Below are 27,820 nucleotides of genomic sequence, written 5' to 3'. Positions count from 1 at the left end.
TAAAACTTAAACCATCAGTACTAAAAGCATGTTTTCACGGTGTAACCTTTATTAAGACTTGTGCCTGATGTACTGAACAATATTAACTTCCATATCCATGGCAGCTGTGGCTCAGGTGGTGCAGCGGGTTGTTTGACAATCGGAAGGTCAGCGAATTGATCCCCAGCTCCTCCGGTCTATGTGTTAAACTATCCTTGAGCAGGATACTGGACCCCGAGTTGCCCCTGATGCATCCATCAGAGAGTGTGCATGTGAATTTGAGCTAAACTGCTTAAGCATTTATTTAAGCACTGTATGAATATATGTGTGCTTGGTGTGAATAAGACTTGTAGTAGGAAGTGCTTTGAGTTCATTTACCGTTAGCAAAGTGCTAAGTCATGATACTCCTGAACGGAAGGAGTTCATCATTTGGTGATCGACAAGATTCATTTGTTCTGGATAGGATCGCTTGTAAGTCTTAAGTCTTCTTGGTGGATTTTAATTCTCATTAATTTGTACATTACAGCCACAAAATGACAGAAAAGCATATCACTTTCTTTCTGTATTTTACACATTACAGTAACCTGTGAAATGTAATGGATCAAGAGGCATGTGAACTAATACATCATTGACGTTGTGTCTGTCTAATATGCCCATGTCAGGTGTCTGTGTGAGTGATGGATACAGTTTGAGATCCTGTGTACTTCCCAGCTGATGGACTTGAGCAGTTCCTTATAAAACACCTGTTCATTTTCAACTTAAATGGGTTCAACCTTGACTTTAATGAATTTTGTGCTTCAGATAGCTGTAGTTGACGCTATCTTCCAGTGAATTAGGAAATTCTGATGCATACCCACTCACACTCTGTTATGCACACTTCCTTTCCCTTGCTGAAACTCTACTCAGCTGTAGCAGCTGCAGCAGGTGTAGGTTTCCCCAGACACCAAATCATACAGTAGTCACTGATCTCCTTCAGACAACCCTCCTGGTTGATCATAGGCCTCACGCTGACAGAAAATACCTACCTATGTATATATGGGCCAAAAGATCAGTAGCATCGAGGGCTTCGCAGACGGTGTTGGCTTCATTTTCTGAAATTTGACATGTACATGTTACTGGATGATGACAGTATCAGTGTCTCACTATTACCTCTTGTTTGGTTTCAGGGAGGGGAGCACTGCTTCTACCACGGGCGAATACGAGGAGTGCCGGGGTCCTGGGCTGCTTTGTCAACCTGCCATGGCCTGCAGTGAGTCCAACGCTGTGGGGCTACATTTCAGATTAAGTCACTACAACAAATGAGAACCAAAGCAATGATTTTAATTGTTTAAAATCAAACCCAATTGCACACACACCAGTATACTGTGCAAAAGTCTTGAGCCACATTTCTTTATATTTGCTTCGAATGAGCCAGACTTTCTATGCCAAATTATACACGAAACGCCCTGAAAATCAGTGGAAACTAATCTTATTGAGTGATAAATGCAAATTAAAAAAGAGTGAAGCCACGTTAATGACAACGTGTACAACCATTGGAGGTGTGAGCAGGACAAACGGAACAATTGACGGAAAAAGAGTGGACTTTATACCAGTTTTTAAATTGTGTTGATAGGTCACGTAAAACCAGAGTTATGATATAAATATATGCAATGTTTGGTTTTCTTCCTGAATACTATCGTTGTTCATATTTACTGCAGGAAGAAACGGTAAAAACGGCGTTTTATAAGGAAAACGCTCGAAAGCACTCTCTGCCTGTGAGCAAAGACCAAACCAAAAAACCCCCACCCTTTCCTATTGGTCGAAAAATGTACCATGTCGACCAATCAAAAAATGGTATGGCAACATGGCATTTATTGTTTAGGAAGGGGGAAATTGTAGGAATGACGGCGTGTTTTGAGATGTGAGAGATTTGCGACGTTTAGCGCAAATCTTGTGTAGTTAGTGTGTAGTGTAGTCAATAGTTTTGTGTGTGTCAGTACAATGAGGCGACTGCTGAATTGGAGTTTGAGTTATTTTTACCTTCAGTAGTGTTAACATACTACACAGGTCATGAACAAGATTTTTTTTTTTTTTAAATTTTCATTGTAAGTGGGCTAAAGCAGTTAATTAAAAGTAGTCTAACATAAATGTAAATGCTGTAATTTGATTATTTTAATAAACCATGTAACTTGGATGGATTCGATGCTGGCGTGACCACAGTGCACACGTCTGCTGTTGCTCACAGTGGTCCAAGTGTCTGCTCACTTGAGGGAACATTGTTCTACAGCCATCTATAAAACACGGTAGAGGCTCTGCTGGGGTTTTGGAGGCTTCATCATTTCTGCTTTCATAATTTTAACTAATTATGAAAGCAGAAAAGTGTGATTGGATTTTTATCCACAATGCAATACCACAAATAAAAACATAGATCTACAGTAGAACATTAGCAGTTATGGATTTGCTTCCCCAGAGCCTGGAGCTCAACATTATTGAACCAAGATTAAAGACTGAAGGGTCATTTATGTTTAAAATAAAATAAATAAGTCTCACCTTCCTCCGATCCACCTTTCTATTTGTTTTCTGATAAATAGAAACACATTTTAGAAAAGAAGTGGTGAAGCAATTATCATACATGATCATTTTGTTTTATTTAGGGGGATGTTTTCTGACGGGAACTTCTCTTACGGGATCGAACCTCTTGGCACTGGAGCGGTAAGTAACTTCCGGCGACGCCATGAAAAGACGTGAAAAGACGAAGCATTCATATTTTTTCTTTCACTTTTACTTATTTATTTATTTAAGCGGGCCACATGTAATAGACTCTCTTTCAGTAGAGGACTTTGAATCATGTTTGGGAGCTGCTTTGTCAGGTCTCACTTTCTCACAGTATCTCCGCTCTCCATAACTTACCGTCAGTGTTACTCTATCTCTGAGTTTCTGAGTGGAAAGTGTTGAATATACACACAATCCACCACCACGGAAACATTTCCAGTGTCTGAAAAGAAGCAGATTATCTGCTGGAGGCAGGTGAGCGAAGGAAAAGTTGACAAAAAGAAAGTTTGGCCCTTTACAAATATTCAGATTTTGGTCTTAAAAGAGTTGCATTTAAAATAAATGGAGATTCAACAGAGTGACTGATGTGAGTGGGATAAAAGTGTTTAGAGAGGAAGAGGCTGAGCCTTTTTTCTTTTTTTCCATTAAGGCTCAGTGATCGCAGTACAGCTCAATTACATAGACTGGAGAGATGAATCAATAGCCTCTCAGCTCATCTTCAAACTCCCTCACTCTCTCTCTTCCTCTCTCCTCAGCTCTCTCTCAAATGGGTCATTTTCATAAAGTATTTATCCCCAGCTCAAGTGTACCACTGTGTCCAGTGGAGTTGCTGCCATTATGACAGCCCTGTGATTGATTAAATATGCATCAGCACTTTCTACTTTTTTTTTTTTCCACACAGAAGCTTTAAGTTCACAATGAGAAGTTCATGTTTCCTATGATTTAAGCATATGTTTTTCCAAACTATATTTAATACTTCAGCAGCATTAAGATCCATTAACTGAATGCTTTCTGCAGTTTCACGTCTGTCGATCAAATCCCAGTACAGGTTTTCAAGGCTCAGATTTCCACTTATTCCAAATCTCTACCGGCTGCTGGTTCACTTTGAATTTTTATTTTTTTTTTGCCTTTTTTAACATTAAAAATTATGACACATAAATCCCAAGATGAGTGACATATACACATAAGCACAGGTCCTCTGAGTACCTGATTGAAGCTCAATTCCTCCCTGGTCATAAAAGACCATGTTTACTTCTGTGCAGCATCCCATAAACATCTGGGAACTGAGGAGAGCAGTTGCTGGAGTTTTGGAAGAGTAATGAGATCAAATATTTGCCTGACATGGGATTCTAGCTGCTCAGCAGTCTGGGCTGCAGTTAGGCCTTCTACTGAAAAGACATGCCGTTTTAATGGATGCAGTATGTGATTTAGTATTGTCTTGCTGAAATATGCAAGACATTCACTGAAACAGACGCCATTTGGATGGGAGCATATGTTGCTCTAAACCCTATATATAGCTTTTTAGGTGTACAAGCTGCCAAATCCATAGGCACTAATGCACTCCTATAGCATCAGTGATGCAGTCTTTTGAACTGAGTACTAATAACAACTAAAGAGGTCCCGCTCCTCTTTAGTCCTGAGGACTGTGTTAATATGCATTTGTGCATTTGTGGATGGCACAATGAACTGTGCTCACAATTATTTCTGGAAGAGTTCCTGAGCTCATGCAGTGATTTCTTTAACTGACTCATATCTGTTTTTAATGCAGTGCTGGTTGAGGGTATGAAGATCACAGGCATCCAGGACTAATTGTGGGGTGGGAAACTTCCCCACAGATTTCTCCAGATTTTTAGAATCATTTAATGATTTAGTATCATTTACTTTTGCACCTTTTGTTTCTACGTCTCCTCTTTTTTTGAGACCAGTTGGCTCTGCAAAGAAGATTCAGGCAGTTTTTCAGCCCTTGATAATATTTTTTTTTCTTTTAAAATAAGGATTTTGCTGATTAGTGAAAAAAGTAAACTAGACAAAACAAGAAAAAGACTGGCTGCTTGTGTGTGGTCATAAAAATCAATATCATGTTAAACCACCAGTTTAATCTTTCAATCTAAGTTTATTATACGTTTTTTTAAATGTAAAATCTTGATCTGTAAAGTGTAATCGTGGAATAACAGTTCTTTGTTGGCTTCCCTTGCTGCATTTCAGCTACAGAAAAAAATTGACATTCATTAAATTGTTTCCATCTTCCTCTTCCTCTGTGTTCTTCCCTGTCGCCCTCCAGGAGAACAATGACCACGTTGTGTTTCGAATGCCTAACACTGACCTTTTTCCACCTCCCTGTCCAGGTAAGTCCTCTCGTTTTTTTTCTCGTACAGTAATTTCCAAATGTCAGTATTCATATAAGCTCTCATTGGTTTAATGATACACAAATTCACTATGAGGAGCTGTTAGTGGTGGGGAAAAGATACATTTAAAAATCTGGATCTTATTTTGATGAAACCCTGACGAGACTCAGTTTGTTACTAAACCTCAAAGGCTGGTGCTATTCCTTGTTTGGAGACGACACTTTTGTCCTTGACAGTTATCTAATGCAGTCAAATGTTCTGTAATGCAAGCCCCTGTTTGGTTCTGCTTCTTCACTCCCTTCACGTTCAGAGTCCTCAGGTTGTCCATCTGTCCTCCACGCCCTTCCTAAACGTCTCATTTGGCTGCGTTCCTTCTCCACCTCGCCCATTTGTCCCTTACTCTTCCTCTCTGGAGTCACCTCCCCGCTCATTCCTGTTCCTCTGTGCCTCTTCACCCCTAACTCTCTCCATTTGTGCTCATGCGCTCCCCTTTTTTCTGCTCTTCCTACCACGGGCTCTGATATTGATTTCTCCTGCAGATCACTGGACTAAAATACATGGTTGCATCCATCACTGGAATGATAACAGCCACTTTTCCCTCTCAGTGGTGTCTGCTTATGTGTTGCAGGATGCTCCATGAACAGCACAGAGGCTAAGATGCAGTCACGCAGGCAAAGCGAAGAGGATGGCGAGCTAAGCGATGAAGTCAACTGGTCTACCGAAGAAAAGCCGATACTCACAGAAGGTCTTCGACGCTCAAGAAGACAAGTCAGTTTTCCTTCAAGCTCTGATTCTTCATCTGCACACACACCTCCAAACACACAGTTGGCCCGCTGGGATCATGTTGGCAGCAGCAATGCTGAGAGAGTCACCAACAGAGAATCATCAGTGAGGAGAAATTAATATTTTACAAATAAGTCAGATGATGATATGACTCATTTTTAATTCTGATTAAAAACAGTCCTAGGAAAAAAAAAAGAGAGAGGAATTCTGAGGCAACACCTCTGGAATAAATTTGAACTCTGTTTTGACTTGTAGACTCGTACAAAGAAGTGAAGGTGTGAAGTTGAAGAGATGTCTGTCTGGGCGACAGCCTTTATGGTTCCTCATTAGTTTTACCTTCACAGGGTGAATGTTTGGCTTTGCACAGATGTCTGTATGCATCCTTCAGGCTAACTCAGAGCAGACTTGAAACAACTGTAATAAAATGATTTTTTTGCCTGTAACTTTTCATCTTTCAACATTATCCAAAGTACTACAAATTAAAAAATGACCTTCAGTGGCAGCAAACCCCATTTTTACCTGTGATCAATGGGCTCTTTCATGAGTGCAAAGCTGGTTTCAGTTGAGATAAGTCAGTCTCGTGCTCTCTGGACTAATCACACTATAATAAAGTTAGAATCTAAATGTGATGACAGTTGTTTGCTCAACATGCTATACTTAGGTCTGAGTATTTAAAAAAAACAAAAAACAAAAACAAAGAAAACCCACCTGAGCACATTTATTTTTCAGAGCCATTTTTTTTCTTTCTATCAAACATCTAAAGCAATCACGCTCACGCTGAAGTCGATCTTTTCAGGCACAAGTAACTAAAATCTGCTTATGAATGAATGATCTCCATGTTGTGTTGCCTTTTCAAGGACACACTCTAGAGTTTCATCAGTGTCAGCATGTGTGCACGCATGCAGTGTGAGTAATAGTTCCACCTGCTGGTTTTGTGATGTGTGTGTGTTGTGGTGTTCTGTCTGTTTATCTTGTATCAAGGTTAAAGTGACAGCACGCTCAAACGTCTGGCTCTGTGGATTTTATTTTGCCCTCTTCCAGGTGAGGCGAGGCCAACGCACCGTCCAGACTGAGACCAAGTACATCGAGCTGATGGTGGTCAACGATTATGAACTGGTATCTGTGAACCCGGCAGCTCCCACAAGTTCTCTTTTGCCTTGTTTGAGTAACAGGAGTGATAATAATTGATTTTGAGTCTTGCAGTAACATGGTCTTCTCTTTTTAGTTTGTGCAGTTACGCCGGTCGACCACGCAGACGAAGATTTTTTCTAAATCGGTGGTGAACATGGCAGATTTGGTGAGGAGTTTATTTTTATATTTTTAATAAGAATAGTTTTAAGCCCTGCAGCAGATAAAACCTTTGATGTTCAGTGCTTAAAGGACAGGCGTAGATGGTATAAATGTAACAAAAAATCTGTAAGTTTTTAAATGTTTTTGAGTTCTTGATGTTTTGATTGTTTTCTCTTTAAGCATGGCTTCCCTCATATTGAATCAGGGGCTCTCAAGCTTTCTTTATGGCTGCTGCCACATTTCAGAGGCTTTTCTGGCAGATGAAACATTTCTGAGTTGGACAGCTGCCGTTTTGTATTTGGGGAAAGTCCTACAAGCCATTTTACTGTGACTTTGTTTTTAAGCCATGTCCATTATTATTTATTTCTTTTTCTCAAATGCAATAGGTTTTCTTTGGACATTGGCTGCTTTTTCACTCTTTTTCATGTATCTGACCTTTTTGAGAGGAATGTTTAACACTCGCCCATAAATCATACAAGCATAAAAAATGGCACCTTAATCAAGGGATGTGTCTACACACATGACAGCTCAGCAAAAAACCAAAGAGGTATCTTACATGGTGTCTTTAGGCATGTTGTTACTAGCAGTCTGTTGCTAAAGCACATAATTTGTTATAATTTCTTTAGTTTAATCTATTAAAAGTGTCAAAAAATATCAGTTTGACAGACATAAAATAGTATTTTTGCACCAACAAGGTGAATCTCAAAGAGCTGCCAACTGAAAAAATGGGATTGGCATGGAAAAGTGGAGGACAAAAGAAGTAGCCACAGTATGTGGAAGTCATGTCTTTAAGAAATGGGATGAATTCAATCTTGTTAATTTGAACCAAAAATATGATCAGTATGTACGGAGGAGGTCGATTTTAAGTAGGAAAAATGGTGCTTATAGTGGAAGATGAATTATTTTGGAGATGTTTATTATGAACGGAGTAAAGCGATTAACCTTTACAGTCAGAAACCTCAGAGCACTCACTGTGAGCCTTTTGTATCATTTATATAATAACCTTTTTCCTGCCGTGTGTGGAATGGAGCTGATTGCATATGATTATCCTCTAAAACAGCCAATTGAAGAGCAAAAAAAAAATCACTCCATGCTTTTGTCCTCAGCTTGTGAAACCCTTCACTGGCTGGGAACAGTGACGGTTTCTGTGGCAACCAGCTGTTGCCTTCCTTCTCCACCACTGAAGTAGATGGATACAACTGTCTCCATTATATGCAATATTGCACAATTTAAATCATTATTATTCATAAATATGAATTATTATAGCACATTTAAGCGTAACAGATTGTATCCAAAGATTTCAGATGGAATTATCTGGAGGGTTGATCTGGAGTTAACCAGCTCTGACAGGGATTTTTAGGTAGACGACAAAAGGTTACATTGGAAACGTTGTCAGGATGAGTGAAAGATGGTTTACATGTTACGGTCTAGCTGAAGCATCTTTAACTAGCTGCACTGGGAATATTAGTGATTTGCATATTCCTCCAATATGTATGAATACTGAATGACCTCCTACCTAAACCATGACAAATTTAGCTTTGACAAAAGATTTTATATGGAAATTTAATTTACACAGCTTCATGAAGCTGTCATTAAAAGAATAGACAGAACCATCTAAGACGAGCTATTTTTCTTCGAGACTGAGCTGTTGTACTCTATTATAAAGAAGGAACTAGTCCACAGCCTTATCCCACAGCACCCTCTTTCTTTCAGAGGGGTCTACTGCAACTGTTCACAGAAATTACATACCAGGTGAGGATGCACAATCACGTGCTGATTATCTCTTTTAGATCTACAAGGAGCAGCTCAACACTCGCATCGTCCTGGTAGCCATGGAAACCTGGTCGTCTGAAAACAGGGTCGCTGTCGGCGATGACCCGTTGCTCACCCTGCGTGACTTCATGAAGTACAGGAAGGAGAGCATCAAGGAGCGCGTTGATGCTGTGCATCTCTTCTCGTGAGTCTTCCTTTTCTTGTCCTCATCCTCCTCCGGCTTGCTCTCCTTCTCCCTTAACAGTCTTGTCTTTGCCACAGTGGGAGGACGTTCATGAGCAGCCGCAGCGAGGCAGCCTACATTGGGGGCATCTGCTCGTTGACTCGGGGTGGAGGGATCAATGAGGTGACATTTGTGCTCTCTACTGTCTACTAAACTTCTAAATATTGATATTTGTGAGGATAATTATTAGCGTGTTTGATTGTGTGTTTCTTCAGTTTGGCAGTGTGGGTCCTATGGCCATCACATTGTCTCAGAGTCTTGGTCAGAACATCGGCATGCTAAGGAACAAGGAGCGAACAGCTGCTGGTAAAACTCAGTGTAGAGCTGAACTAAAGCCTTGCACAAGACTCACATTTGAGATTAGAATACTTTAGCATACAGAGGAGATCATGTTAGACTCAGTGACTGCAAGATAATCAGATCCTGTGGCTTTAAAACGAGCCCAAATCATCATCCCTCCACCACCATAAGAAATCTAATAAACAGCACTCATTTAATTTGCCCACTGAGCCTATTCTTATACATTTATCACTGAGCAAATGCATCATCTCACTGTTTCAGGTATAACAAGCACATTCTCAGTTTCAGCACAGGCTTGTTTTTCTTTTCTCCAGGTGACTGCAGGTGTCCAGATCCGTGGCTGGGCTGTATCATGGAGGATACAGGGTAACAATAAATTAAGCTTTCTGTACATTTAGTAAGAATTCTGAGCAAAAACAGATGTCTTTTGATTTTCAACAGATTTTTCAGTTAATTGATAAATTGCTAAATATTTTCTGTTTGTGTTAATCAGCTACTACCTGCCAAGGAAGTTCTCTCGCTGTAGTATAGATGAGTATCTGCGTTTCCTCCAGCAGGGTGGAGGCAGCTGCCTCTTCAACAAGCCCACAAAGGTGAGAGATAGTCAGTTACTATCAGAGGCTCTTAAGGTCAAGATTAATCTCTTTTGTAGGGATAGAAATATAAGAAAAACTCTCATCTCTTGCTATAGACTGAATGGATTCACATTGTGCCTTTTAGAAATGTGTTTTTACCGTCTGTTTCCCACGTAGCTCCTAGACCCATCAGAGTGTGGCAATGGGTATGTAGAGCTTGGAGAGGAATGCGACTGTGGATCACTGGTGGTGAGCATAAACTAATTAATTCAACGATGGTTTAACTAGTTTTGTCTTTATACTGTGTTAGATTGTAAGTGTAGGTATTAGTTATGAGTTTGGGATGTGAGGACCTAAAAGAAAACACTCTCTTTCCCTGCAGGAGTGCACCCTGAGTGGAGCCAACTGCTGCAAAAAGTGCACTCTTACCCATAATGCCATGTGCAGCAATGGGCTCTGCTGCAGGGATTGTAAGGTAAGCTGTTTTAATGCATTAAACCATAATTCTTTCCATCCCCAAGATCCCTGTGCTGATACCTTATCTGAGAATATAAGGTTGCATTTCCGTCAGGCTGATTGGAAATGCTACGATGGTGCAAACTGATATAAAATCTTGGTAGAGGTGCAGCCAGTGTTGCTGGTTCATTAACAGAGGGCTGTTATTTCCTCCATAACTGAGGCAAAATTAAATATTTAAATGGAGCTCGACTTCTGTGGGGAGGCTGACAGAGCTCACAGCTGTAGACCAGCTTTGGACTTGGAGGAGCTAACTAGATAGCACAGGATTGACTGTGTGTCCATCTCATTTTCCGTGCACCATTCCTCCACATGTCTCACATTTGTGTTCTCCTCTGCTGCTGATGCAGTATGAGCTGAGAGGGGTGACGTGCCGCAGTGCCGTGAATGACTGTGACATTCCTGAGACCTGCACGGGAGACTCGAGCCAGGTGAAAAAGAGCACCCTGCAGAGAAATTCAGAGATCTAACACCCACAGTGACTCTAAAAAGGCAGATGATGTTATTTCTCTTCCAGTGTCCCCATAATGTCCACAAACTGGATGGCTACACGTGTGAAGATGGCCAAGTAAAGTTCAATTACAGTTATATTTAATAGCACATTCTTCCCTCCCTCTCTTATCTGCTCTGCATCTTTAATTCCTCTCTTTTCCCTGCCAGGGTCGCTGTTATGGAGGTCGCTGCAAGACCAGAGATAGCCAGTGCAAGACTCTGTGGGGCTTCAGTAGGTTTGGATTTGATAATGAGCTTTATTTCTTGATTTATTTTTTTTATTGCCCTCTAATAGCTATTCATGCTAACGCTTTTCTTTGACCATAACCTCTGTGTTTTTACATCTTCTTAATAAGTTAATTGTAACACTCACTGTAATAAATGCGAGTTTGTTCTCTTTTCCCAGACTCAGCTGACAGATTTTGCTATGAAAAGCTGAACTCTGAGGGCACAGAGAGAGGAAACTGTGGTCCACACTCCAGTGGCCAGGGATGGGTGCCGTGCAATAAACAGTCAGTGAATATAACTTTCTGTGTATAACAACAGAACTGTGACCTATAATTAGATTATCTGGAATATTTTTAAGCTTTTATTGTTCCATCTTCTCTCGGTTTCCTGCATCAGGGATGTTCTGTGTGGTTTGCTGCTTTGCACCAATCTGACAGACAGACCGAGATTTGGCGAGCTGCAGGGAAAGGTCACCAGCCTGACCATCCACCATCAGAGCAGATACCTGGACTGCAGGTGAGGCAGCCTGATGAAATTCAAAACCTCGGCATGAAAAAATGTCAGCTTCATCTATTTTTTTTTTTTTTTATATTTTAGTTCTTTGTCCTGTCAGTAGTGGATGAATGCACTCAGAAAATTAGCCTTTTGGAAAAGATTGCACATGAAGACATTATTATATTAGGTAAGCATGATTTGACATAACTGTCTGACCCACAGGGGTGGTCACGCAGTGCTGGATGATGGCTTGGATCTGGGCTATGTGGAAGATGGGACACCATGTGGGCCGAACATGATGTGTTTGGAGCGTCGCTGCCTCCCCGTTACCACCTTCAACCTCAGCACCTGCCCTGGATCCTCATCCTTGCGTATCTGCTCCCACCACGGGGTGAGTCCACAACCGCCATCTGTCCCACCTCGGAGCTTCCTTTGTTTCAAATTTGGACTTTAGAACGTCATCTCATTTATAAAGCTTTGACTATGTTCGTCCTCTGTGTCCTGCAGACGTGCAGTAACGAGGTGAAGTGTATCTGTGATCCAGACTACACCGGGAAGGACTGCAGTGTGTTTGACCCGATCCCAACCCCCACCTCGCCAGATGGCCCAGAGAAGTACAAAGGTACCCTCACAGAGCAGTTTAGTCCTTTCATCAGACAGACTCCGCACCGCCAGCTCCACTAAAGTAACAGAGCTCATTTGCTTTTTGATAATCTAATCATTTGCAGAAGTCGGTTTCGTATCTGAAGTCCGTATCTTAAGTTCATACCTTTCATGCTGTTTAATATGATGTGCTTTTTATAATATTTAGTTGTTTAATAATTTATTGAAAAGATGCGACAATTAATTTAAAAAAATATTAATAAATAATTACAGTGCATTTGTTTTCTCTTCAACAACAAACTGTAGCTACAGTGAATCCAGCAGAGCTTAACAACATGTGGTTGCAAAAAAGGAGACAGAACCAAGAAAAAAATTCAAAATAAAACTTGGAGGAGTAATAATAGACTTATTTAATTTTTTAAAAACAAACAAACAGAAAAATTAAGCTTTGGTTGGAGTTGTACTAGGTTTTTCTAAAGTTTCATTTTTGATCTATGAACATGAACTAAAATGTTTTAAAACAGAAAATCAAATACATACACACCTACACCCTTACCCTTTCTGTAATTTATAACCTCTGTGCACTACCAGATTAATTTAAATTAAATCATCAAGATTTAATTGAAGTGCCGACTGTCAACTTTAGCAAACTATTGGATTTACTGTTTGGAAATTGGAGCCATTTTTATGCAGCACCTCATTTTCAAGAGGAGGAAAAAATGTGTAATTGTCCAAATAGTTAAGGACCTGACTGTATGTGGTGCAGAACATGAAGCCTATTTTATTTTCCATATGTACATAATGCGTATATTAACTACCCAAAAAGTGACTTATTGGTTCTCAGCATGCCTATATGCCTCTTCCTTCGCTCCCACAGGTCCCAGTGGTACCAATATCATCATAGGCTCGGTTGCTGGGGCTATTCTGCTGGCGGCGATAATCCTGGGGGGAACTGGTTGGGGATTTAAGTAAGAGCTCTGGCATGCCTCCGTCTGTGTGTGCCTGCCGTGTTCCTTCTGTCAGCTAACGTAGACGCCTGCCTGCAGCTCGCTGCTGAACGCTTCTCTGCTTGCAGCCTGATCCATACTCACCACAAGAGAGCATGTGGGTTTCTTCTTAAAGCGGGTGGATGTGCAGTAGATGGTTCACCATCTGTGGGTATGTCGAGGGATTTGGCACGAATGAAAGCATTTCAGTAGCTTGCTGTTTTGTTTTGTTTTGCTTTGTTTACATAAAATCTTCCCTGAAACTTGCATCATGGCATGAGATGATGATGATGATGATTAGAATTTGACTCCTATTTGAAGAAGAGTAACAAAATTAGGGTTGGGCTTGTTGGCTGAGCTTTTTGAGGACAGGAACTTGTTGAGGGCATGTTTTTCTACTTAAAACAATTAATTCAAGAAAAAAAAACCCAGTTTATTAATCAACAGTTAGTTGCTATTCTCTCGGGTAAATTTGTCCAAGATAGTGAAACTGCTGTAAGCTCCCATGTCAGACTGACTTCAGCAGTTCAATGGGTGTGTTTGGGTATGCTCAGACCTCTGCAGCCCTCTCCTCCTGTCTGCATGGCACCAACAGCTCACTTTAGTGATGTTAGGAGTGCTTTGCTGCATTGGTGAGGTGCTCTTTGAAGTTTTCTCTGGCATACTGGTGCACATATTAGAATCCCTTACTAGAAAGCACGTCTCTCCATAGTTCAGTGTGCACAGCTGGATTTGACTCCCAATTGTCTTTCTTCTGCCTGCTTTATCCGCTTTGTCTTGTCTCGTGCTAGCTTTGCCGTGGCACGCCTGCAGTATGCAGAGGAACGGATGCGCTCGTCATAATCTTTTGCCTTCATCTCATAACTATAGCTTGTATCTACCCGGACAGATCCTGCACCGGCAGGCAGTAGAGTTTACTTTGTTGATAGCAAAAGATGAAGATGTGAGATTTGAAGTAAATGCCAGTTTTTCTGCACTGCGTGGTTTTTTTGTTTTTTTTTATCACACTGCTCCTTGAACACCAAAGTTGATAATATTGCTGTCCCTGTTTATCTTTTCCTGCATCACTTCCAGAAATATCCGGAAAGGAAGGTACGATCCCACCTTTCAGAGCTGATCCCAAAGCTGGGACATCATTAAACCACTGATGATTATATCACTGTATTGCCATCTGTTTTGTAAGAATCATCTGACCTTTTTCTAAGGACTCTCACTTGTATCTGTTACCTGCTTCTTTATTCTTATTTTTCCTCATTTATGATCCTTTTTTTAATTAATGTGTATTTGTATAGAAACAATGGCATAAAGCAATGCCACATACTACAGTCTTTATATAGCCTGTGCATATTGCAGTACCCATTCATAAAATATACAAACTCCTATTCACTGTGTTATCCTAGTTTGCTTCATTTTTATTTGTGCTGCGTGCCGCTTCAGAGTTGGTTGCCATTCCTAGCATATAGCTTCTGTGTTGATTTGTATCATTTCATTAATAAAAGGTTCACTTTTTATTAATGAAGTTTTTGGTTTTTTTTTTTTAATATTTTGATCTTCTGTCTGCTTTAGTGATTAGTAAACAGAAAATTAATTGGCAGCTGTTTTTAAATTAGTCATTAAAGCAGTTTTTCGAGCAAAGATAAACCTTTGCTGATTGCTTCTCCTCAGTTTTTGCCTCTGTGTCATTTACATTGTAGAAAACTGAAAGGCTCGTCTTTGGCTTTTCAGTTTGGGACTCAATCTTTATCTTCTTCTCCCACCTCTTTATCTTCCTTATCCTCTCCTCTTGTTTTTTTTCTCCACCCCATTCCTCTTCTCTTTCCAGATCTAAGGGAGTTTGAGTCATATCTCTCTGCTGTCCTATCTTCCTTACACTGTGTGCAGTCCACTCTGAGGAGACAAAACAAAGATGTCTTCCATTACTGGCCCTCAGATTTTTCCTGTTTCTTATGTTGGTACTCAAGCCACCTGGAAAAATAAATCAGGAGTATGGAAGCTCTGAGGGCACTCCTACAGACCATAAAGTCTGGCTGTAGCTGTCTGAGTCACTTTTGCTGCCGTCACCTCCTCCTGTTTCATTTTGCCACATCTTTGTTTCTTTTTGTCTGGGACACACACAGAAGCTTTTTTTTTTTCTTTCCCTTTCGCTTCGACGGGCCACAGCAGGTCTTCTGCTGTACTGACTGTTAAAAAGCTTCACCCCTTTAAATGATTTCACAGAAGGTAGGCCATGCACCTCGCTCAGTCTTGACTTGTTTAATGAAGCCTTGTATTAGAGAACAGTTACATATTTAACCTCGTGGAGAGCACAACCATCTCCTCTCAGAAGTGTGACTTTAGCTGTAATAGAAGTGTAAAAATATCAGGCTGCTGACATCTTGTCTGTCTAGATGAGGGTTTTGTTTTGTAGACCTTTACATTCCAGAGTAATAGCCATAATTTCTCCCCTTATGCTTCCTTTCCTAATCCTAAATCAATGCTTCTACATAATAATTGCTAATGTATGAACGTGTAGTTCCAACCTGCGAGGGATGGTGTTGGATGGCCAGCTGCACATGTATGCACCCAATGTTTCATCCCGCTGTATGATCCTGTAATCCGCATACAAACTATACTGTATGCATACATGTATGCTGAACATGGGTGCTGTTTAAATATAATGTACTGACCCTTTAGACAGCAGTGACTCACTGCCGCTCTGACTGGAAGCACAAGCCTGAAGAGAGAACAGTCTTACCGCCTGAAACTGCTTGTTTTGGATGATTTAATCAGCGAGAAGAGATGTAAATCTTTGCATCTTAGGGGAAATCTCAGCTTCTCTGAATGCTCAGAAATGTCACTGGCTCTCACTCAGGCTACGGCCGTGTGTTTTATACATGCCAGTATTAGACTTTCATACTGAAAAATGATAACGAGACAACACAAATGTCTCGCAGGATCTCCCTCAAGTCCAGAAATGTACATGAATTATTAATTTGGCTTCTGAAGGTTAGCTGATTATGCTTTGTCTCTAAATGGTTACAGGTTATATACTTCTGACTGAACAGATCCACATAATGAGCAGTATATAAGTGCATTAAAAAATTGAGTATCAGAGCGTGTCGATCAGGTTAAGAGGCTTATACTCCTGTGATTGTCACACAAAGCTGTATTTTATCATTAATAGCATTAAGAGTCGTTGGCACAGGTGCCAGAAGAAATTATCCGAGTTACACTGCCAGCCAACCTACAGGAGCGTTAAAGGAGTGTTGATACGTTCAGTTGAAGTCCATCACACAAGGGGTTCCTGCCTCCTGAAAATAACTTTAATAAATTGTTTTTGTAGACAAGAAAAAGACTTTTAACAGTATATAACGTCACACGTGCTCAATATTTGTCACCACAGGCTTCATTTAAAGGGTTAACATATCTGTTAAAATTACAGTTGGACTCTTTCACCCATAAACGCTGTAGAAACATGAAGAAATCTCTAGGACATGTCTGTCCTTGAGTGTGCTGGAAGCTCAGGTCACACCATGTTTACTGTAGCTGTGATCGCATACTGTAGTTTGACTTATTAAAAGGACTTTGGCACTACTCACTATTAAAAGCCAACATTGTCTAGTTTTAGGTAACCTGGCTCTCAGTGTAAATACTCGTATTACTGTATATTAAAACCCATAATAAAACCTACCTGAACTCGAGTGACTCTGTGATCCACTGCATGAGTGTCTGCTGCTATGAATCCAGATATAATTAAACTTTTGTTGCTGATTGTTTGTGTTACATTAGATGAAGTTTGTATTAAAATTGTTTAGCTGTAATGTTACCGACTTGCTTAATATACTGTATTATACTGCACTGAATCTGGCTTGAAAGTATTTGATAATTTGTAAATATTTGGTTGACCATCTGTGCAACGCTGACTAACTTGCTACTTCAGTTTCATGTTCATAATTCATAATGACCCGGTTTGTTGTGACAGCTACAATATTACTAGTTTTAAAGTCTAATTACACTGATCAGCCACTTTATTAGGTACTGCTAGCACAGGGTTGGGTCTCTTTTTACCTTCAGGACTGCTTATGCTTAATTCTTTGTGGCATAGATTCAACAAGGTGCAGGAAACATTTATCACAGAGTTTGGTCTATCAACATATTGTCACACAGTTGCTGCACATCTATGATGGGAATCTCCCATTCCACCACATCCCAAAGGTGATCTGTTTGACTGAGATCTGGTGACTGAAGGCCATTTGAGTACAGTGAACTCATCGTCTTGTTCAAGAAACGTTTGAGATGATTTGAGCTTTGTGACATGATGTGTTAACCATAATCCTAACCCAGATCCGTAGCTACAAGGGAGGATGGATCCACGCTTTTATGTTGTTAATGCCAAATTATGACCCCACTGTCTGAATGTCACAGCAGAAACCCGGACTGTGGGAATCATCAGACTACAATAGTTTTCCAGTCTAGGTTCTGTTGTCCAGTTCTGGTGATCCTGTGTGAATTGTAGCCTCAGGTTCTTGTTCTTAATGACAGGAGTGGCACTATGTTGCACATTCACAGACGCTCTTCTGCATACCTTGGTTGTAACAAGTGGTTATTTATAGTCTTATAGTCAGACTATTCTCTGTAAACTCCAGAAAGTCGTCAGATGTCTGACTCGCCAGCATCCCCTTTGCCCTTCAGTTGCTTCCAGTTTGCATAAATTGACTCCTCATAATCTCCAATACCTTCAAACTCAGCATCAGGAGAGTCTGGGGCCGACCGTGCAACCTCCTCTGGTCCTAGAAAGTCCTGGAAGAACCATCCAGATCGCAATTACATTACAAAGTGCTAAAACATGCAGCCACAAAACTTCTCCCTGAATGTTCAATAAACATCAAATTGATTATACTGGATTATATTGGATAATCAATGTTTTTAAGGGATTTCATTCAGCATTTCAGGCAATCTAAGCTCTTATGTGGCCAAAGAATGAGCTGTTTTTGTATGAAGCTCACCTCCTCAGACAGACCGAAGTATGTTTCTGCAAATGCCAACATCTTTTTTTGCATTATTGTCTGGTTGTAGTGTTTGAAAGCTTCCTGTTAAGACAAAGATTGGTGGCATGATTATTATAGAGCGATATTCAACTTTATTCTGCAACAAACTTTTCCAATTTTCATCTTACCATCCTGGGGGTAAAGTGGTTGGACTGAAGCCCCCACTGTTGACTGTAGGCTTTATAATATAGCAGGTTCTGCTTCATGACTGGGTCCTCAGGCTCGAACAGGAAGTAGCTGTGAGCACAGGGCACGGCACTGCGTCCATCGTTCACTGTGCAGAGAATACACAGACCACAAACACTCAGAGATTCAACACCAGAAAGTGTTGAGAAAGAATATTCAGAATCTGTGATGATGCTGAACTTACACTTATAATAGGCATACTGGAGGTAGTGGTAAACAGTGGGCACAAATTTCACTACAAAATAACCCCCAATATTCGGTGTCAGGTTTTCTTCGCACCTCAGTTTGCACCTTAATGTGTCAATGTAGGCATCTGTTGACAAGCAGAAAGAATCCAGATTACATGAAACTAGAAGTGTGCTGAAAAACGGAAGAAACACTGGATCCAGAATCATTTCTGATTCTAAAATCACAGCTTTTACATTTAGATTTATTTTTAAAGAAGGTTTTAGTGTCGTTTAGATGCTCATTAGTGAGTATATTGATAATCTGGACATTTTAAAATATGACACACCAACCTGCTATGACTGCATAGAAGTCTCTGTCTGCTAAAAGTTGAGTGATCCCTTCACATTCGGCCTGACACAGGTCATATTCCTGGAAGTAGAGCCACAGAGCTTCTTCCAACTCTTGAACACCGCTGCTGTAGTCGCCCGAACCCACAAGTTTCACTCCTCTCAGAAATGACGTCTGGAAACAAAATTAGAAACCATTATCTGGCAAATTGTAAATAATCCAAGTAAAGAGTTTGTTCACTCTATTACTTATAAAAGAAAGGCCCAATACAGCACCTTCTACATCTCAAGCAGTTCAGTCTCATTGAAGTATTTCATTGTTTTCTGATTTGTATGTGTTAGCCCCAATAACACATGAATGCATAAGTTTGGGAAGCTTTATACAAATTTTGCACCCACTCGTCCTTGCAGATAACTTCAACTTGTGAGGTAGTTTCTTGCAGGATAGCGTGTCAAGATTTCATGTTTGGGTCAGGAGTCTGTGTGAGCCAACACAAAAGCTTTGGCTTGTATTTCTGGGGGTTTTTCCAAGTGGAGTTTGGATCTGCTTTGGGGCATTGAAACTGAAAACATAATGACTTTTCCATCAGGACAGTTTTTGGACTGACTCAATCAATGTAGTAAATACAGTCAGTGTTTAGTAGAACCCATTCTTTGCTTTATCTAAACAATTTCCAAACTGTTTTTGGCTTAAGCAGATGTTGCTTTGCAGACTTCATACTCCTTTTTCTTTTTCTTTTAAGAGATTGCAGGTGAGGCTTTTCCAGACTTTAAGAACAATGGCTGAGCGCTTCTCACCTCGTAGGGTCGTTCTTCGTGGTCAATGAGGTAGCCGCTCAGGTCATACTTGCTCTTGTATTCCTCCATCAACTGCTGCATTTGCTGGTCCTCAGGGTTCCTCTGGAGGAAGGTGTGGGCGCATGGTACCGCCCTCTGCAGGTCATTCAGCTGTGCACACAAATTACTTTGGATGTTGTGAAATAGCGCACAGAGGTCTGTGGGGGTTTTTTGTTTTTGTTTTGTTTTTTCTATCGCACAAACTAAAAATCACCGCAAAAATCGCTGCAGGAGTTAGAATTATTTATTTTTGTCCGACATTTGAAAGTCAACAGAGTGGAATATTTGGAGGTATATTACACATGGCTCCGTTTAAAGTTTTCTGCTCTATTGCGCGTCCAAGTGAAATCAACCTATTATTTTTCTTTAATTTGTCATTAGTCTACACGCATAATGTATATATTGATCCAAACCAAACGGAAGTATTTTTAAAAAAAAAAACATAGTAGTTTAACATATTGCAAATACCTCTAGATAAATGGGTGTGGTGAATTTATTGGAGGTTGTCTGACCTGTGAGTGAGCAAAGTGCAGGTATCTGTAGGGAGATCTTCTGCTGAAATCCTCCAGGATCTTTCGGCCGGGAGGAGGCAGCTGGAACGCGGGGAAAAGCGCCCTGCACTTCTTCTGACAGGTCGCCTTCATCATAACGTTCCAGTAGACGCGGAGATCCGGGTATCCAGCAAAAGACTCGTCGTCATGCTTGCTCGAGTTACAGTGGCTCGCGCAGTGTCTCACGCTGTCCTTCAGAAGCCGGTGCAAACGTAGGCTTAATTCCAAGTACTGGATCGATTCCGTCCAGTTTCCCGCTGCGTAATAATCCAGCGCCTTCCCGTACGCAGCGGTGAGGGGCATGAGGTCCTCTCCGGAAAAATTTCGAAAATTGTAGTTTTCATATTGTGCCTTTGTCATTAAAACAAAGGTCACACAAAGCAGTGTTACCAGCGAGTCTACTTTTGCGCATAATGTCACCATGGTGAGGTCACATCGCAGTCCTCCGTCTTCTGTCTTAATGCTTTACCGTTTACTGTGTGGTGGTGGTCTGCTGAACCGCTTAGGGGTCTGTTGGAATTCATGGATTGGGCCTTTCAGCCGCGGCTGTCTCAAGTTTCTCAATGTAGGCCCACAGCTGTCCCTATATTCGCCGCGTGCGTAAAAGGGATTTCCAGTGCGCCCTCGGCGCCTGCCATACCCAAAAGCGTTCTGTCAAAAACCCCCAAAAAACAATCCCTTCCAGCATTGGTTATGAAATGATTGTCAATACTGAAACTGTTGTGAATGACTTATTGGCCTATAATCTGTCTAACATGTCTTATACCGATATCAATTCGAGATCATTCCGATCTTTGAAACGATCTTTTTCAAGAGAGCTGGCCAAGAGGGCAGAAGAAATTGCAACAAATACAACATCACAGTTCTAGAAAATAATGTTTGCGAGCCGAAAATACTTAATTATAATGTAGGTACGGATGCGTCATAGATCCTGTTGACTACACAGAAACATCTGAAATCACTTCCATCGATTACTCTGTGTTGTACCAAGGTGACGTTTTCATAAGTCATTCATTTTAGTTCCATTTAATGTTTTCAAATTGAAGTAATATCACGCAATAAGCAGTACATGTAATCTATAGAGAGCTCGTTTTCATTTGTACAGATAAATAAAACTTCACTACACGTGACATCTTTTTTGTTTTCAAAACATAAGTGCTATATTGTTGGTGTTTCTTTGAGATTTTTTTGACAACGTAAAGGAAGTGAGCACCAGATGAGTTGGACTGATCCAGAACTTCACGGCATTAATGAAAAGCTGAAACATTTGAGGCTCTCGGGCTACTTTACGGCTCAAAGAGGCGATTCGGTTTTCCCACAGCTGTGTGCAGCGGTGCTGAGGAGTCAAGGCACACTAGAAGTACAGGCGCCGTTAATTTCAAAATAAAAAGCAAACGTTACATTTTTAGGTATCCAGACGCACTGACAGACTTCAAAGTGGTTATATGCTGAAAAGATGACATTTTGTGCATTAGAGATAATGTTTAAGCAAAGGCCAGAATGAGGAGATTTAGAACAATTTTCAAAGCCTGTGTTTGGTTAAATTATAAACCAATGTGAGGAAAACATTCAGTGGGAAGCGATTGGAGTGATTTGTATTTCAAAAAGCACGTGATGACCGGGGACTTGTGTACTGTTATGTTTATCATTACTGTTTTTTACTTTGTGGTTTCCCCAGTAAAACGCAGTTACCGCTATTATAAGGCTATATCTTATTTTGAAGGAGTTCATGTTTTTTTTCTTTTCTTTTCTTAATGTGGTAAGTTTGACGGAGGGGCTTGCCTCTCCCAGCTCCCACATTCCTTCCACCGTGGTAAGAAAAAAAGTTTGTACAGCGAGCTGGAGGTTGTCCACGTTTACAGCATTCAGACACCGCTGCCCAGCTCCACATCTGCAGCCCGGCCCCTCTGCGCTGTGAAGAGCGCACTCCAACGCAGGGCTTAAACTGATTTATGTTTTTAATTTTAATTTTTTGGCGTTTTTATTTGAAATCCATTTTAAGTTATTCCCCAAACAATGTTTTCCTTTTGCATTGCCCTTTTCCTTCTCATCTCCGGCTCTTTCGTGGAGTGTAACCCCAGTCCTGTGCTTGGAGATGTAGTCGTGGACAGATACTTCATCCCCAAAGACTGCGCCAGAGAAGTGAAAAGCGGAGATTACGTCCGCTATCACTATAACGCAACATTTATCGATGGAAAAACTTTTGATTCGAGGTGAGTCGGTCCACATTACGCTATAATTTAAGTTTTTACTTCATTGTCGGCTGCAGAGGCCCTAAAAAAATCCCCAAAATGCAAAGGCTGGCTGTAGCAGCAAAATGACATTTAGAAATGTCAAAAATACCGAGATAATGATTTACAAGTTCAAGCAAGTTTGCAGATTCCGTTAATGAGGCTCTACATGCACATTCCGCAGAGGCAGCCCTCTCTTGACCCACTTGTGACGTTCCTTTGTTTCCTTCACAGCCATCAGAAAGGAGCAGCTAAAGTCGGCCTGATCGGGGAGGGTCGGCTCATTGCGGGGATGGACAAAGGTCTGCAGGGCATGTGTGTGAATGAGCGCAGGAAAATCACCGTCCCGCCACAGCTGGCCTATGGAAACACCGGGGCAGGTGAGTGCAGAGGTCATGTGTGAACATTATTAGGCACTAATTTGCAAAGGACGTTTTTATCAATAGATTATTGATACCCATTGTAGACTTGTACAGCGCAAAAATGCCTCAACTCAATGCAACCCACAGCAGACGGGGGTAGACACATACAATAATTTGGACTGCAATATGGCTGTGGGATGATTAAAGAGTTTGCAGCTGTGAATCTAGAGAAAACAATGTACTGCATAGATGATAATGATTTGGGCTTGTTTAGTTAGATCTTTTTAAAATGTTTTTATAGCACACAAGAGAGTTTCCACTCTAACCAACAGCTCATATCCAGGATTTCAACTTGGCTCTGTAGCAGCTACTTTGTGGCTCTTCTGTTTTAGAGTGTGCATAAATAGCCTATAGTTTTCCTGGCTACCCTAGGTGGGCTGTTTGCATTTCAGATGTCATGCGTATGTGATTCAAATCTACAAACAAACTTGTGTAATCACGTTTTCACAAACTGACAGTTGTCCAGCATAGAAATGCTTTCTGGTTTCTGTAGACAGGCCTGTTGCTTCTTTAGCAGGCTTACTAACTTTCCCCCCTTAAAGACACTATTTGGCAACCCATTGTACCATTATATAGTTTCTTTGTTTATTTGTTTTGTTTTTTAAGGGTGGTTGCATAGGCAGAGACCACTCTCACTAACATTTTGAACTAGGGCCAGGAGAGGGTTATTCCTAGTAGGCTTTCAAGGGGTAAAGAGTTAAGGTGGCTTCACTGTTCTGTGGTGGTTCGGCTGCAAAGGCCCTAAAAAATAATAAAATAAAATAAAAAATGCAAAGGCTTGCTGTAGCAGCAAAATGACATTTAGAAAAGTCAAAAATAACAGCTTGAGGGTCATACAACACTTGATAATAATAATACCATCATTAAGTGTTGAAATGCAAACTTAATGGCACTCAAAATGTATCTAAACAAGAGTTATTCTTCTGTATTTGTAGTCGTTAACGTACCGGAAACTAAATTACCAACATCCCATTTCAACTGTAATGTATCACTTACGGAAATGCATGTAAAATCAATGCTTGTGTGGATTTTGGAGCACAGTGTGAAAGCCTTAGTGACCATAAGTTATTTGTTTGTTTTGCTTCCACCCATATCTGTCGGCAGCTTCCACCTAACTGTCATCCAACCTTATTTTCAGGTGACGTCGTTCCTCCAGACGCCACCCTCGTGTTTGACATCCACCTGCTGGATCTGTGGAACACGGCCGACCTGGTTGTAACCACAACCATCACCACTCCGAAAGACTGCAAGCGCTCCGTGATTCGTACTGACTTTGTGCGTTACCATTTCAACGGCACTCTGCTCGTCGGCACAGTCTTTGACTCCAGGTGAATTCTGACTTTGGTGACTATTTTCTGAAGAAGATAAGATGTTTATTGACTCTTTCTTCAAACCAGCATGAGTTGAATGGGACCAATATTTTTAGGCAATTTTATCCCTAAGTCTAAGTCATCAAATCTTTAATCCAAATCACAGCTCTAATTTGTCTGTGCTGTGTCATCCAGGTATGTTGTCTGTGTGAAGTTGTGTGTTTGACTTTGCGCTTGTATGAGCCCCACGCAGCTACACCAGGAAACAGACACACAACTCCCTAGTAGGTGAGGGTTGGATGATCAAGGGCATGGATGAGGGCCTGCTGGGCATGTGTGTGGGAGAGATCAGAAAAATCGTCATCCCGCCGTTCAAAGCCTACGGAGAAAAGGGATCAGGTGAGGAACTCCGAATTTCATAAAGAGATTGAAATGTTGATTCAAGAAGGGACCAATTGTGGCTGATCAATGTATTTGTGAAGGGAAATCATTTTTACAAACAGAATAAGTCAAATAATTGAGACGGTAACATTAAAGCCGAGGTAGGCAACGCGATTTTGATGCTTAAGGATGCTGCAAAATACTCTGTGAAACCAGAAGTTAAACATTTTTTGTGGTGTATCACAAACCTTTTTCTTCTTTGCAGTTTTGAATAAATCAAAGATGAATAAAAATGAAACTCTTCTTTATATCCAACCACTTGCATGTTGCAACTAGTAGATGTGACATCCAAAATTCTCCACTTTTCTGTCTGCCAGGTGACGAGATTCCCCCTCAGGCGACTCTGGTGTTCGACGTCCTGCTGGTGGACATCCACAACCCGAAGGATAACATCACTGTTGAGAACCAGGTGGTGCCGGAGTCATGCACTCGCAGGTCCGTGGTCGGAGATTACATTCGGTACCACTATAACGGCACCTTCCTGAATGGAGTCACCTTTGATACCAGGTCAGCTCATGCTCTGCTGATTTGGCTGCAGCTTAATTTTCATTTTATATGTGAAATAATACTGCTGTCGCATCACTGCCAATACAGCTTAAGGTTTAAACATAAACTTGCATTTTTGGCCTTTTTATTGTCCCCAGCTACCAGAGGAACAGCACTTACAACACCTACATTGGGATGGGGTACGTAATAATGGGGATGGATCAGGGCCTGCTGGGACTCTGCATTGGGGAGAAGAGGAAGATCACTATTCCTCCACATCTGGCTTATGGAGAGAACGGAGCAGGTGAGTCAGTGTAAAGTTTCCAAGCGTCAGGGAAGTTCTCTCCTCCAGAAAATAAAACCAACTCAAACTGACAGAAATCTTATTATGCCTTAAGGGTGTCAATGCAGTGCATAATAAAAATGTAAAATGGCAGTGTTAAGCTACTACATAATACCTAATAAATCCTATCCTGGCTTATATATAGATTATAGTACGACACAAAAACTAGACACCAATAACAAATCACATCATTGGCTCGTGGACGGTCATAGTTGATGTGCGTTTTTCGTTAAATGAAACTAAATAAATAAATAAAACCTCTCTATGGTGTCACCAGGTGATGTGATCCCTCCTTCTGCTGTGCTCGTCTTTGACATCCACGTCATCGACTTCCACAACCCCAACGACACGGTGGCTGTCCAGGTCATCCACAGACCCGAAGTGTGTAACGAGACCACAGAAGTGAACGACCTCGTCCGCTACCACTACAACTGCTCCCTCATGGACGGGACGCTGCTCTTTTCCTCGTGGGTCACACAAATACGCACATCCTCATCTCTTTTAACAGCGATTCAAATTTTAGATCAGCATAAGTCATCATCTTTTTGTTTTGTCTCCTAACTGGCCTTGTACTCAGACACAACTATGGCAGCCTTCAGGACGTCGTCCTGGGCTCAGACAAAGTGATCGACGGGCTGGATCAGGGCCTGCAGGGCATGTGTGTGGGAGAGAGGAGGGTGATAACGGTGCCACCTCACCTTGGCCATGGGGAAAGGGGAGGTGAGATTTCTGCTGTATGACCGATGCTTGTTTATGGCCATGGCACCAGTAAAAGTTGCCATCTTACAGTTGTGTTTTTAACTTTCTGCCAGCTGCTGGTGTGCCGAGCAGCGCCGTGTTGGTCTTTGACATAGAGCTGCTGAGCTTTGAGAAGGGCGTGCCGCCTGGTTACCTGTTTGTGTGGCTGGAGGACACTCCTACAGACCTGTTTGAAGCCTTGGACATAAACAAGAATGCAGAGGTGCCACAGGAGGAGGTACGTAGACAACTGTCATTTCACATGGTAGGATTTTAAAAAAGGCAGTGAGGAAAAGCAACATCAGTAGTCCAAGTAACCGTTGGATTTTTTAAAATATGTCTATTGACATCATGTCTGAGTTCCTCCTTTATAATCACATTATTATTTAACATTAGTTTAATTCATGCTTGTCAACTCTGTTCTGTTTTTTTAGTCTGCAGGCTCACTGAACACGATATGATTTATGAAGTATTTACTGAATTTTCTTTACGCAAACTACAGTGTTGTGAAAAAGTATTTGACCCCCTTATCGATTTCTTAGTCTTTTGCATAGTTCTCACACTAACATGTTTGAGATCTATCAAACAAATTTTAGCATTAGACAAAGACGCTGCAAGTAAATAGAAAATGCCGTTTTTAAAAGTTGAACTTATTCATTAAGGGGGAAAATGTCCACATCTACCTGATCCTAGTGAAAAAGCAATTTCCTAAACCTAATAACTTTTTTCCGCCCCCGACTGCACGGACTGGCACACCTCTGTATATGGCAAGATGTAAGCAAGCCAGTTTAGCCTGCACTTACTAGGCTGTATAAGCCTGCATTTGTTTCCCACACTATACAATTAGTTACTGATTCTTGTACTTTGTAAGATTTTTTTTTTTTTTCTTGTGAAATCGTGATTTTTCTTAACGATAAATGACGACTCACGGAAATGTACCCAACTTACTTTACTGCCATCTGGAGGTGAGACTAAGAACAACGCTGATTTTTTTTAAAATTGTAATTTTAAATAATTATTCATGTTCGATATTGTTTTCACATAGTGAAACAAGGGTTTTTCTTTGGCGTTAGAACAGGCGAGTGAACGGTGATCACTGACTAATTTGTGACTGATGGTTCTCGATCTCTGTAACTTTAGTTTGCGGAGTTCATCAAGCTGCAGGTGGCAGAGGGCAAAGGTCGCATAAAGCCCGGGCTGACCATGGAGCACGTCGTCACCGACATGTTCCAAAACCAGGACCGAAATAAAGACGGCGTGATCACAGCCAACGAGCTGAAACTTAAAGTGGATGAGGACAAAGAGCGGGAACAGGCAAGGCACGAGGAGTTGTGATGAGGACAAAAGTGTTTGGTTCTCTCTCAGGGATAAACCTCCAACACAGTACAAAAAAAAACGCAACAACCAACAAACAGGCAACAAGAGACTTTTTCCCCCACACGGAGTCATGGTTTAGTGGTTTCAAGTTTTGAAATGACAAAGTGCAGAAGATCTTTTTCACTATCATTTTTTATGTGTGTTACAAATGTCTGTTTGATTGCTGTAAACAAACAAGCACCTTTATTTGTCCCTGAACACCACATTCATTAAAATGTTTGTAGAAAAACCATTTC

The 27,820-nt window shown here is 41.0% G+C and overlaps 3 protein-coding genes across 4 annotated transcripts in view; 2 read left to right on the top strand and 1 right to left on the bottom strand.

Moving 5' to 3' along the window:
* The window catches only part of adam11 (ADAM metallopeptidase domain 11), a 26,567-nt gene extending 11,548 nt beyond the window's left edge, over window positions 1-15,019 (top strand). Inside the window, exons 5-27 of one of the 2 annotated variants that reach the window (XM_005749237.2) lie at window positions 1,146-1,228; window positions 2,613-2,670; window positions 4,793-4,856; window positions 5,485-5,624; window positions 6,681-6,755; window positions 6,865-6,936; window positions 8,720-8,886; window positions 8,964-9,048; window positions 9,141-9,231; window positions 9,540-9,591; window positions 9,719-9,818; window positions 9,978-10,049; window positions 10,183-10,275; window positions 10,667-10,747; window positions 10,834-10,884; window positions 10,977-11,040; window positions 11,215-11,320; window positions 11,433-11,552; window positions 11,754-11,922; window positions 12,039-12,153; window positions 13,012-13,102; window positions 14,195-14,212; window positions 14,943-15,019. In XM_005749237.2, the coding sequence (XP_005749294.1) occupies window positions 1,146-1,228; window positions 2,613-2,670; window positions 4,793-4,856; window positions 5,485-5,624; window positions 6,681-6,755; window positions 6,865-6,936; window positions 8,720-8,886; window positions 8,964-9,048; window positions 9,141-9,231; window positions 9,540-9,591; window positions 9,719-9,818; window positions 9,978-10,049; window positions 10,183-10,275; window positions 10,667-10,747; window positions 10,834-10,884; window positions 10,977-11,040; window positions 11,215-11,320; window positions 11,433-11,552; window positions 11,754-11,922; window positions 12,039-12,153; window positions 13,012-13,102; window positions 14,195-14,212; window positions 14,943-14,958 (1,983 nt within the window). In that variant the 3' untranslated portion in view covers window positions 14,959-15,019. Of the gene's footprint in view, window positions 1-1,145; window positions 1,229-2,612; window positions 2,671-4,792; window positions 4,857-5,484; window positions 5,625-6,680; window positions 6,756-6,864; window positions 6,937-8,719; window positions 8,887-8,963; window positions 9,049-9,140; window positions 9,232-9,539; window positions 9,592-9,718; window positions 9,819-9,977; window positions 10,050-10,182; window positions 10,276-10,666; window positions 10,748-10,833; window positions 10,885-10,976; window positions 11,041-11,214; window positions 11,321-11,432; window positions 11,553-11,753; window positions 11,923-12,038; window positions 12,154-13,011; window positions 13,103-14,194; window positions 14,611-14,942 lie in introns of those variants that run through there. The other variant, XM_005749236.1, reaches the window with a different exon arrangement.
* A 2,693-nt stretch (window positions 15,020-17,712) lies between these two features.
* Window positions 17,713-20,539, bottom strand: LOC102206144 (synaptonemal complex protein SC65-like). Its single transcript, XM_005749239.2, has 7 exons — window positions 20,198-20,539; window positions 19,647-19,796; window positions 18,852-19,023; window positions 18,518-18,646; window positions 18,276-18,421; window positions 18,106-18,189; window positions 17,713-17,899 (listed from the first exon to the last, which is right to left on the bottom strand). Exons 1-7 carry the CDS (start codon window positions 20,537-20,539, stop codon window positions 17,753-17,755), a joined length of 1,170 nt encoding a protein of 389 aa, XP_005749296.2. The 3' UTR covers window positions 17,713-17,752.
* Window positions 20,540-21,996: 1,457 nt separating this feature from the next.
* Window positions 21,997-27,816, top strand: fkbp10b (FKBP prolyl isomerase 10b). The gene is made up of 10 exons (XM_005749231.1): window positions 21,997-22,449; window positions 22,702-22,847; window positions 24,028-24,217; window positions 24,453-24,598; window positions 24,958-25,147; window positions 25,285-25,430; window positions 25,747-25,936; window positions 26,047-26,189; window positions 26,282-26,445; window positions 27,348-27,816. The coding sequence occupies exons 1-10, from the start codon at window positions 22,253-22,255 to the stop codon at window positions 27,540-27,542; spliced, it is 1,707 nt and encodes a 568-aa protein (XP_005749288.1). The 5' UTR covers window positions 21,997-22,252; the 3' UTR covers window positions 27,543-27,816.
* The last annotated feature ends 4 nt before the right edge of the window (window positions 27,817-27,820 follow it).

The sequence above is a fragment of the Pundamilia nyererei genome, unplaced genomic scaffold (genome assembly GCF_000239375.1).
Source record: "Pundamilia nyererei isolate P.nyererei 1_Seehausen unplaced genomic scaffold, PunNye1.0 scaffold00240, whole genome shotgun sequence".
NCBI classification, from domain to species: Eukaryota; Metazoa; Chordata; class Actinopteri; order Cichliformes; family Cichlidae; genus Pundamilia; species Pundamilia nyererei.
The sequence above is the reverse complement of the archived record's forward strand: the minus strand, read 5'-3'. Positions and strand labels throughout refer to the sequence as shown.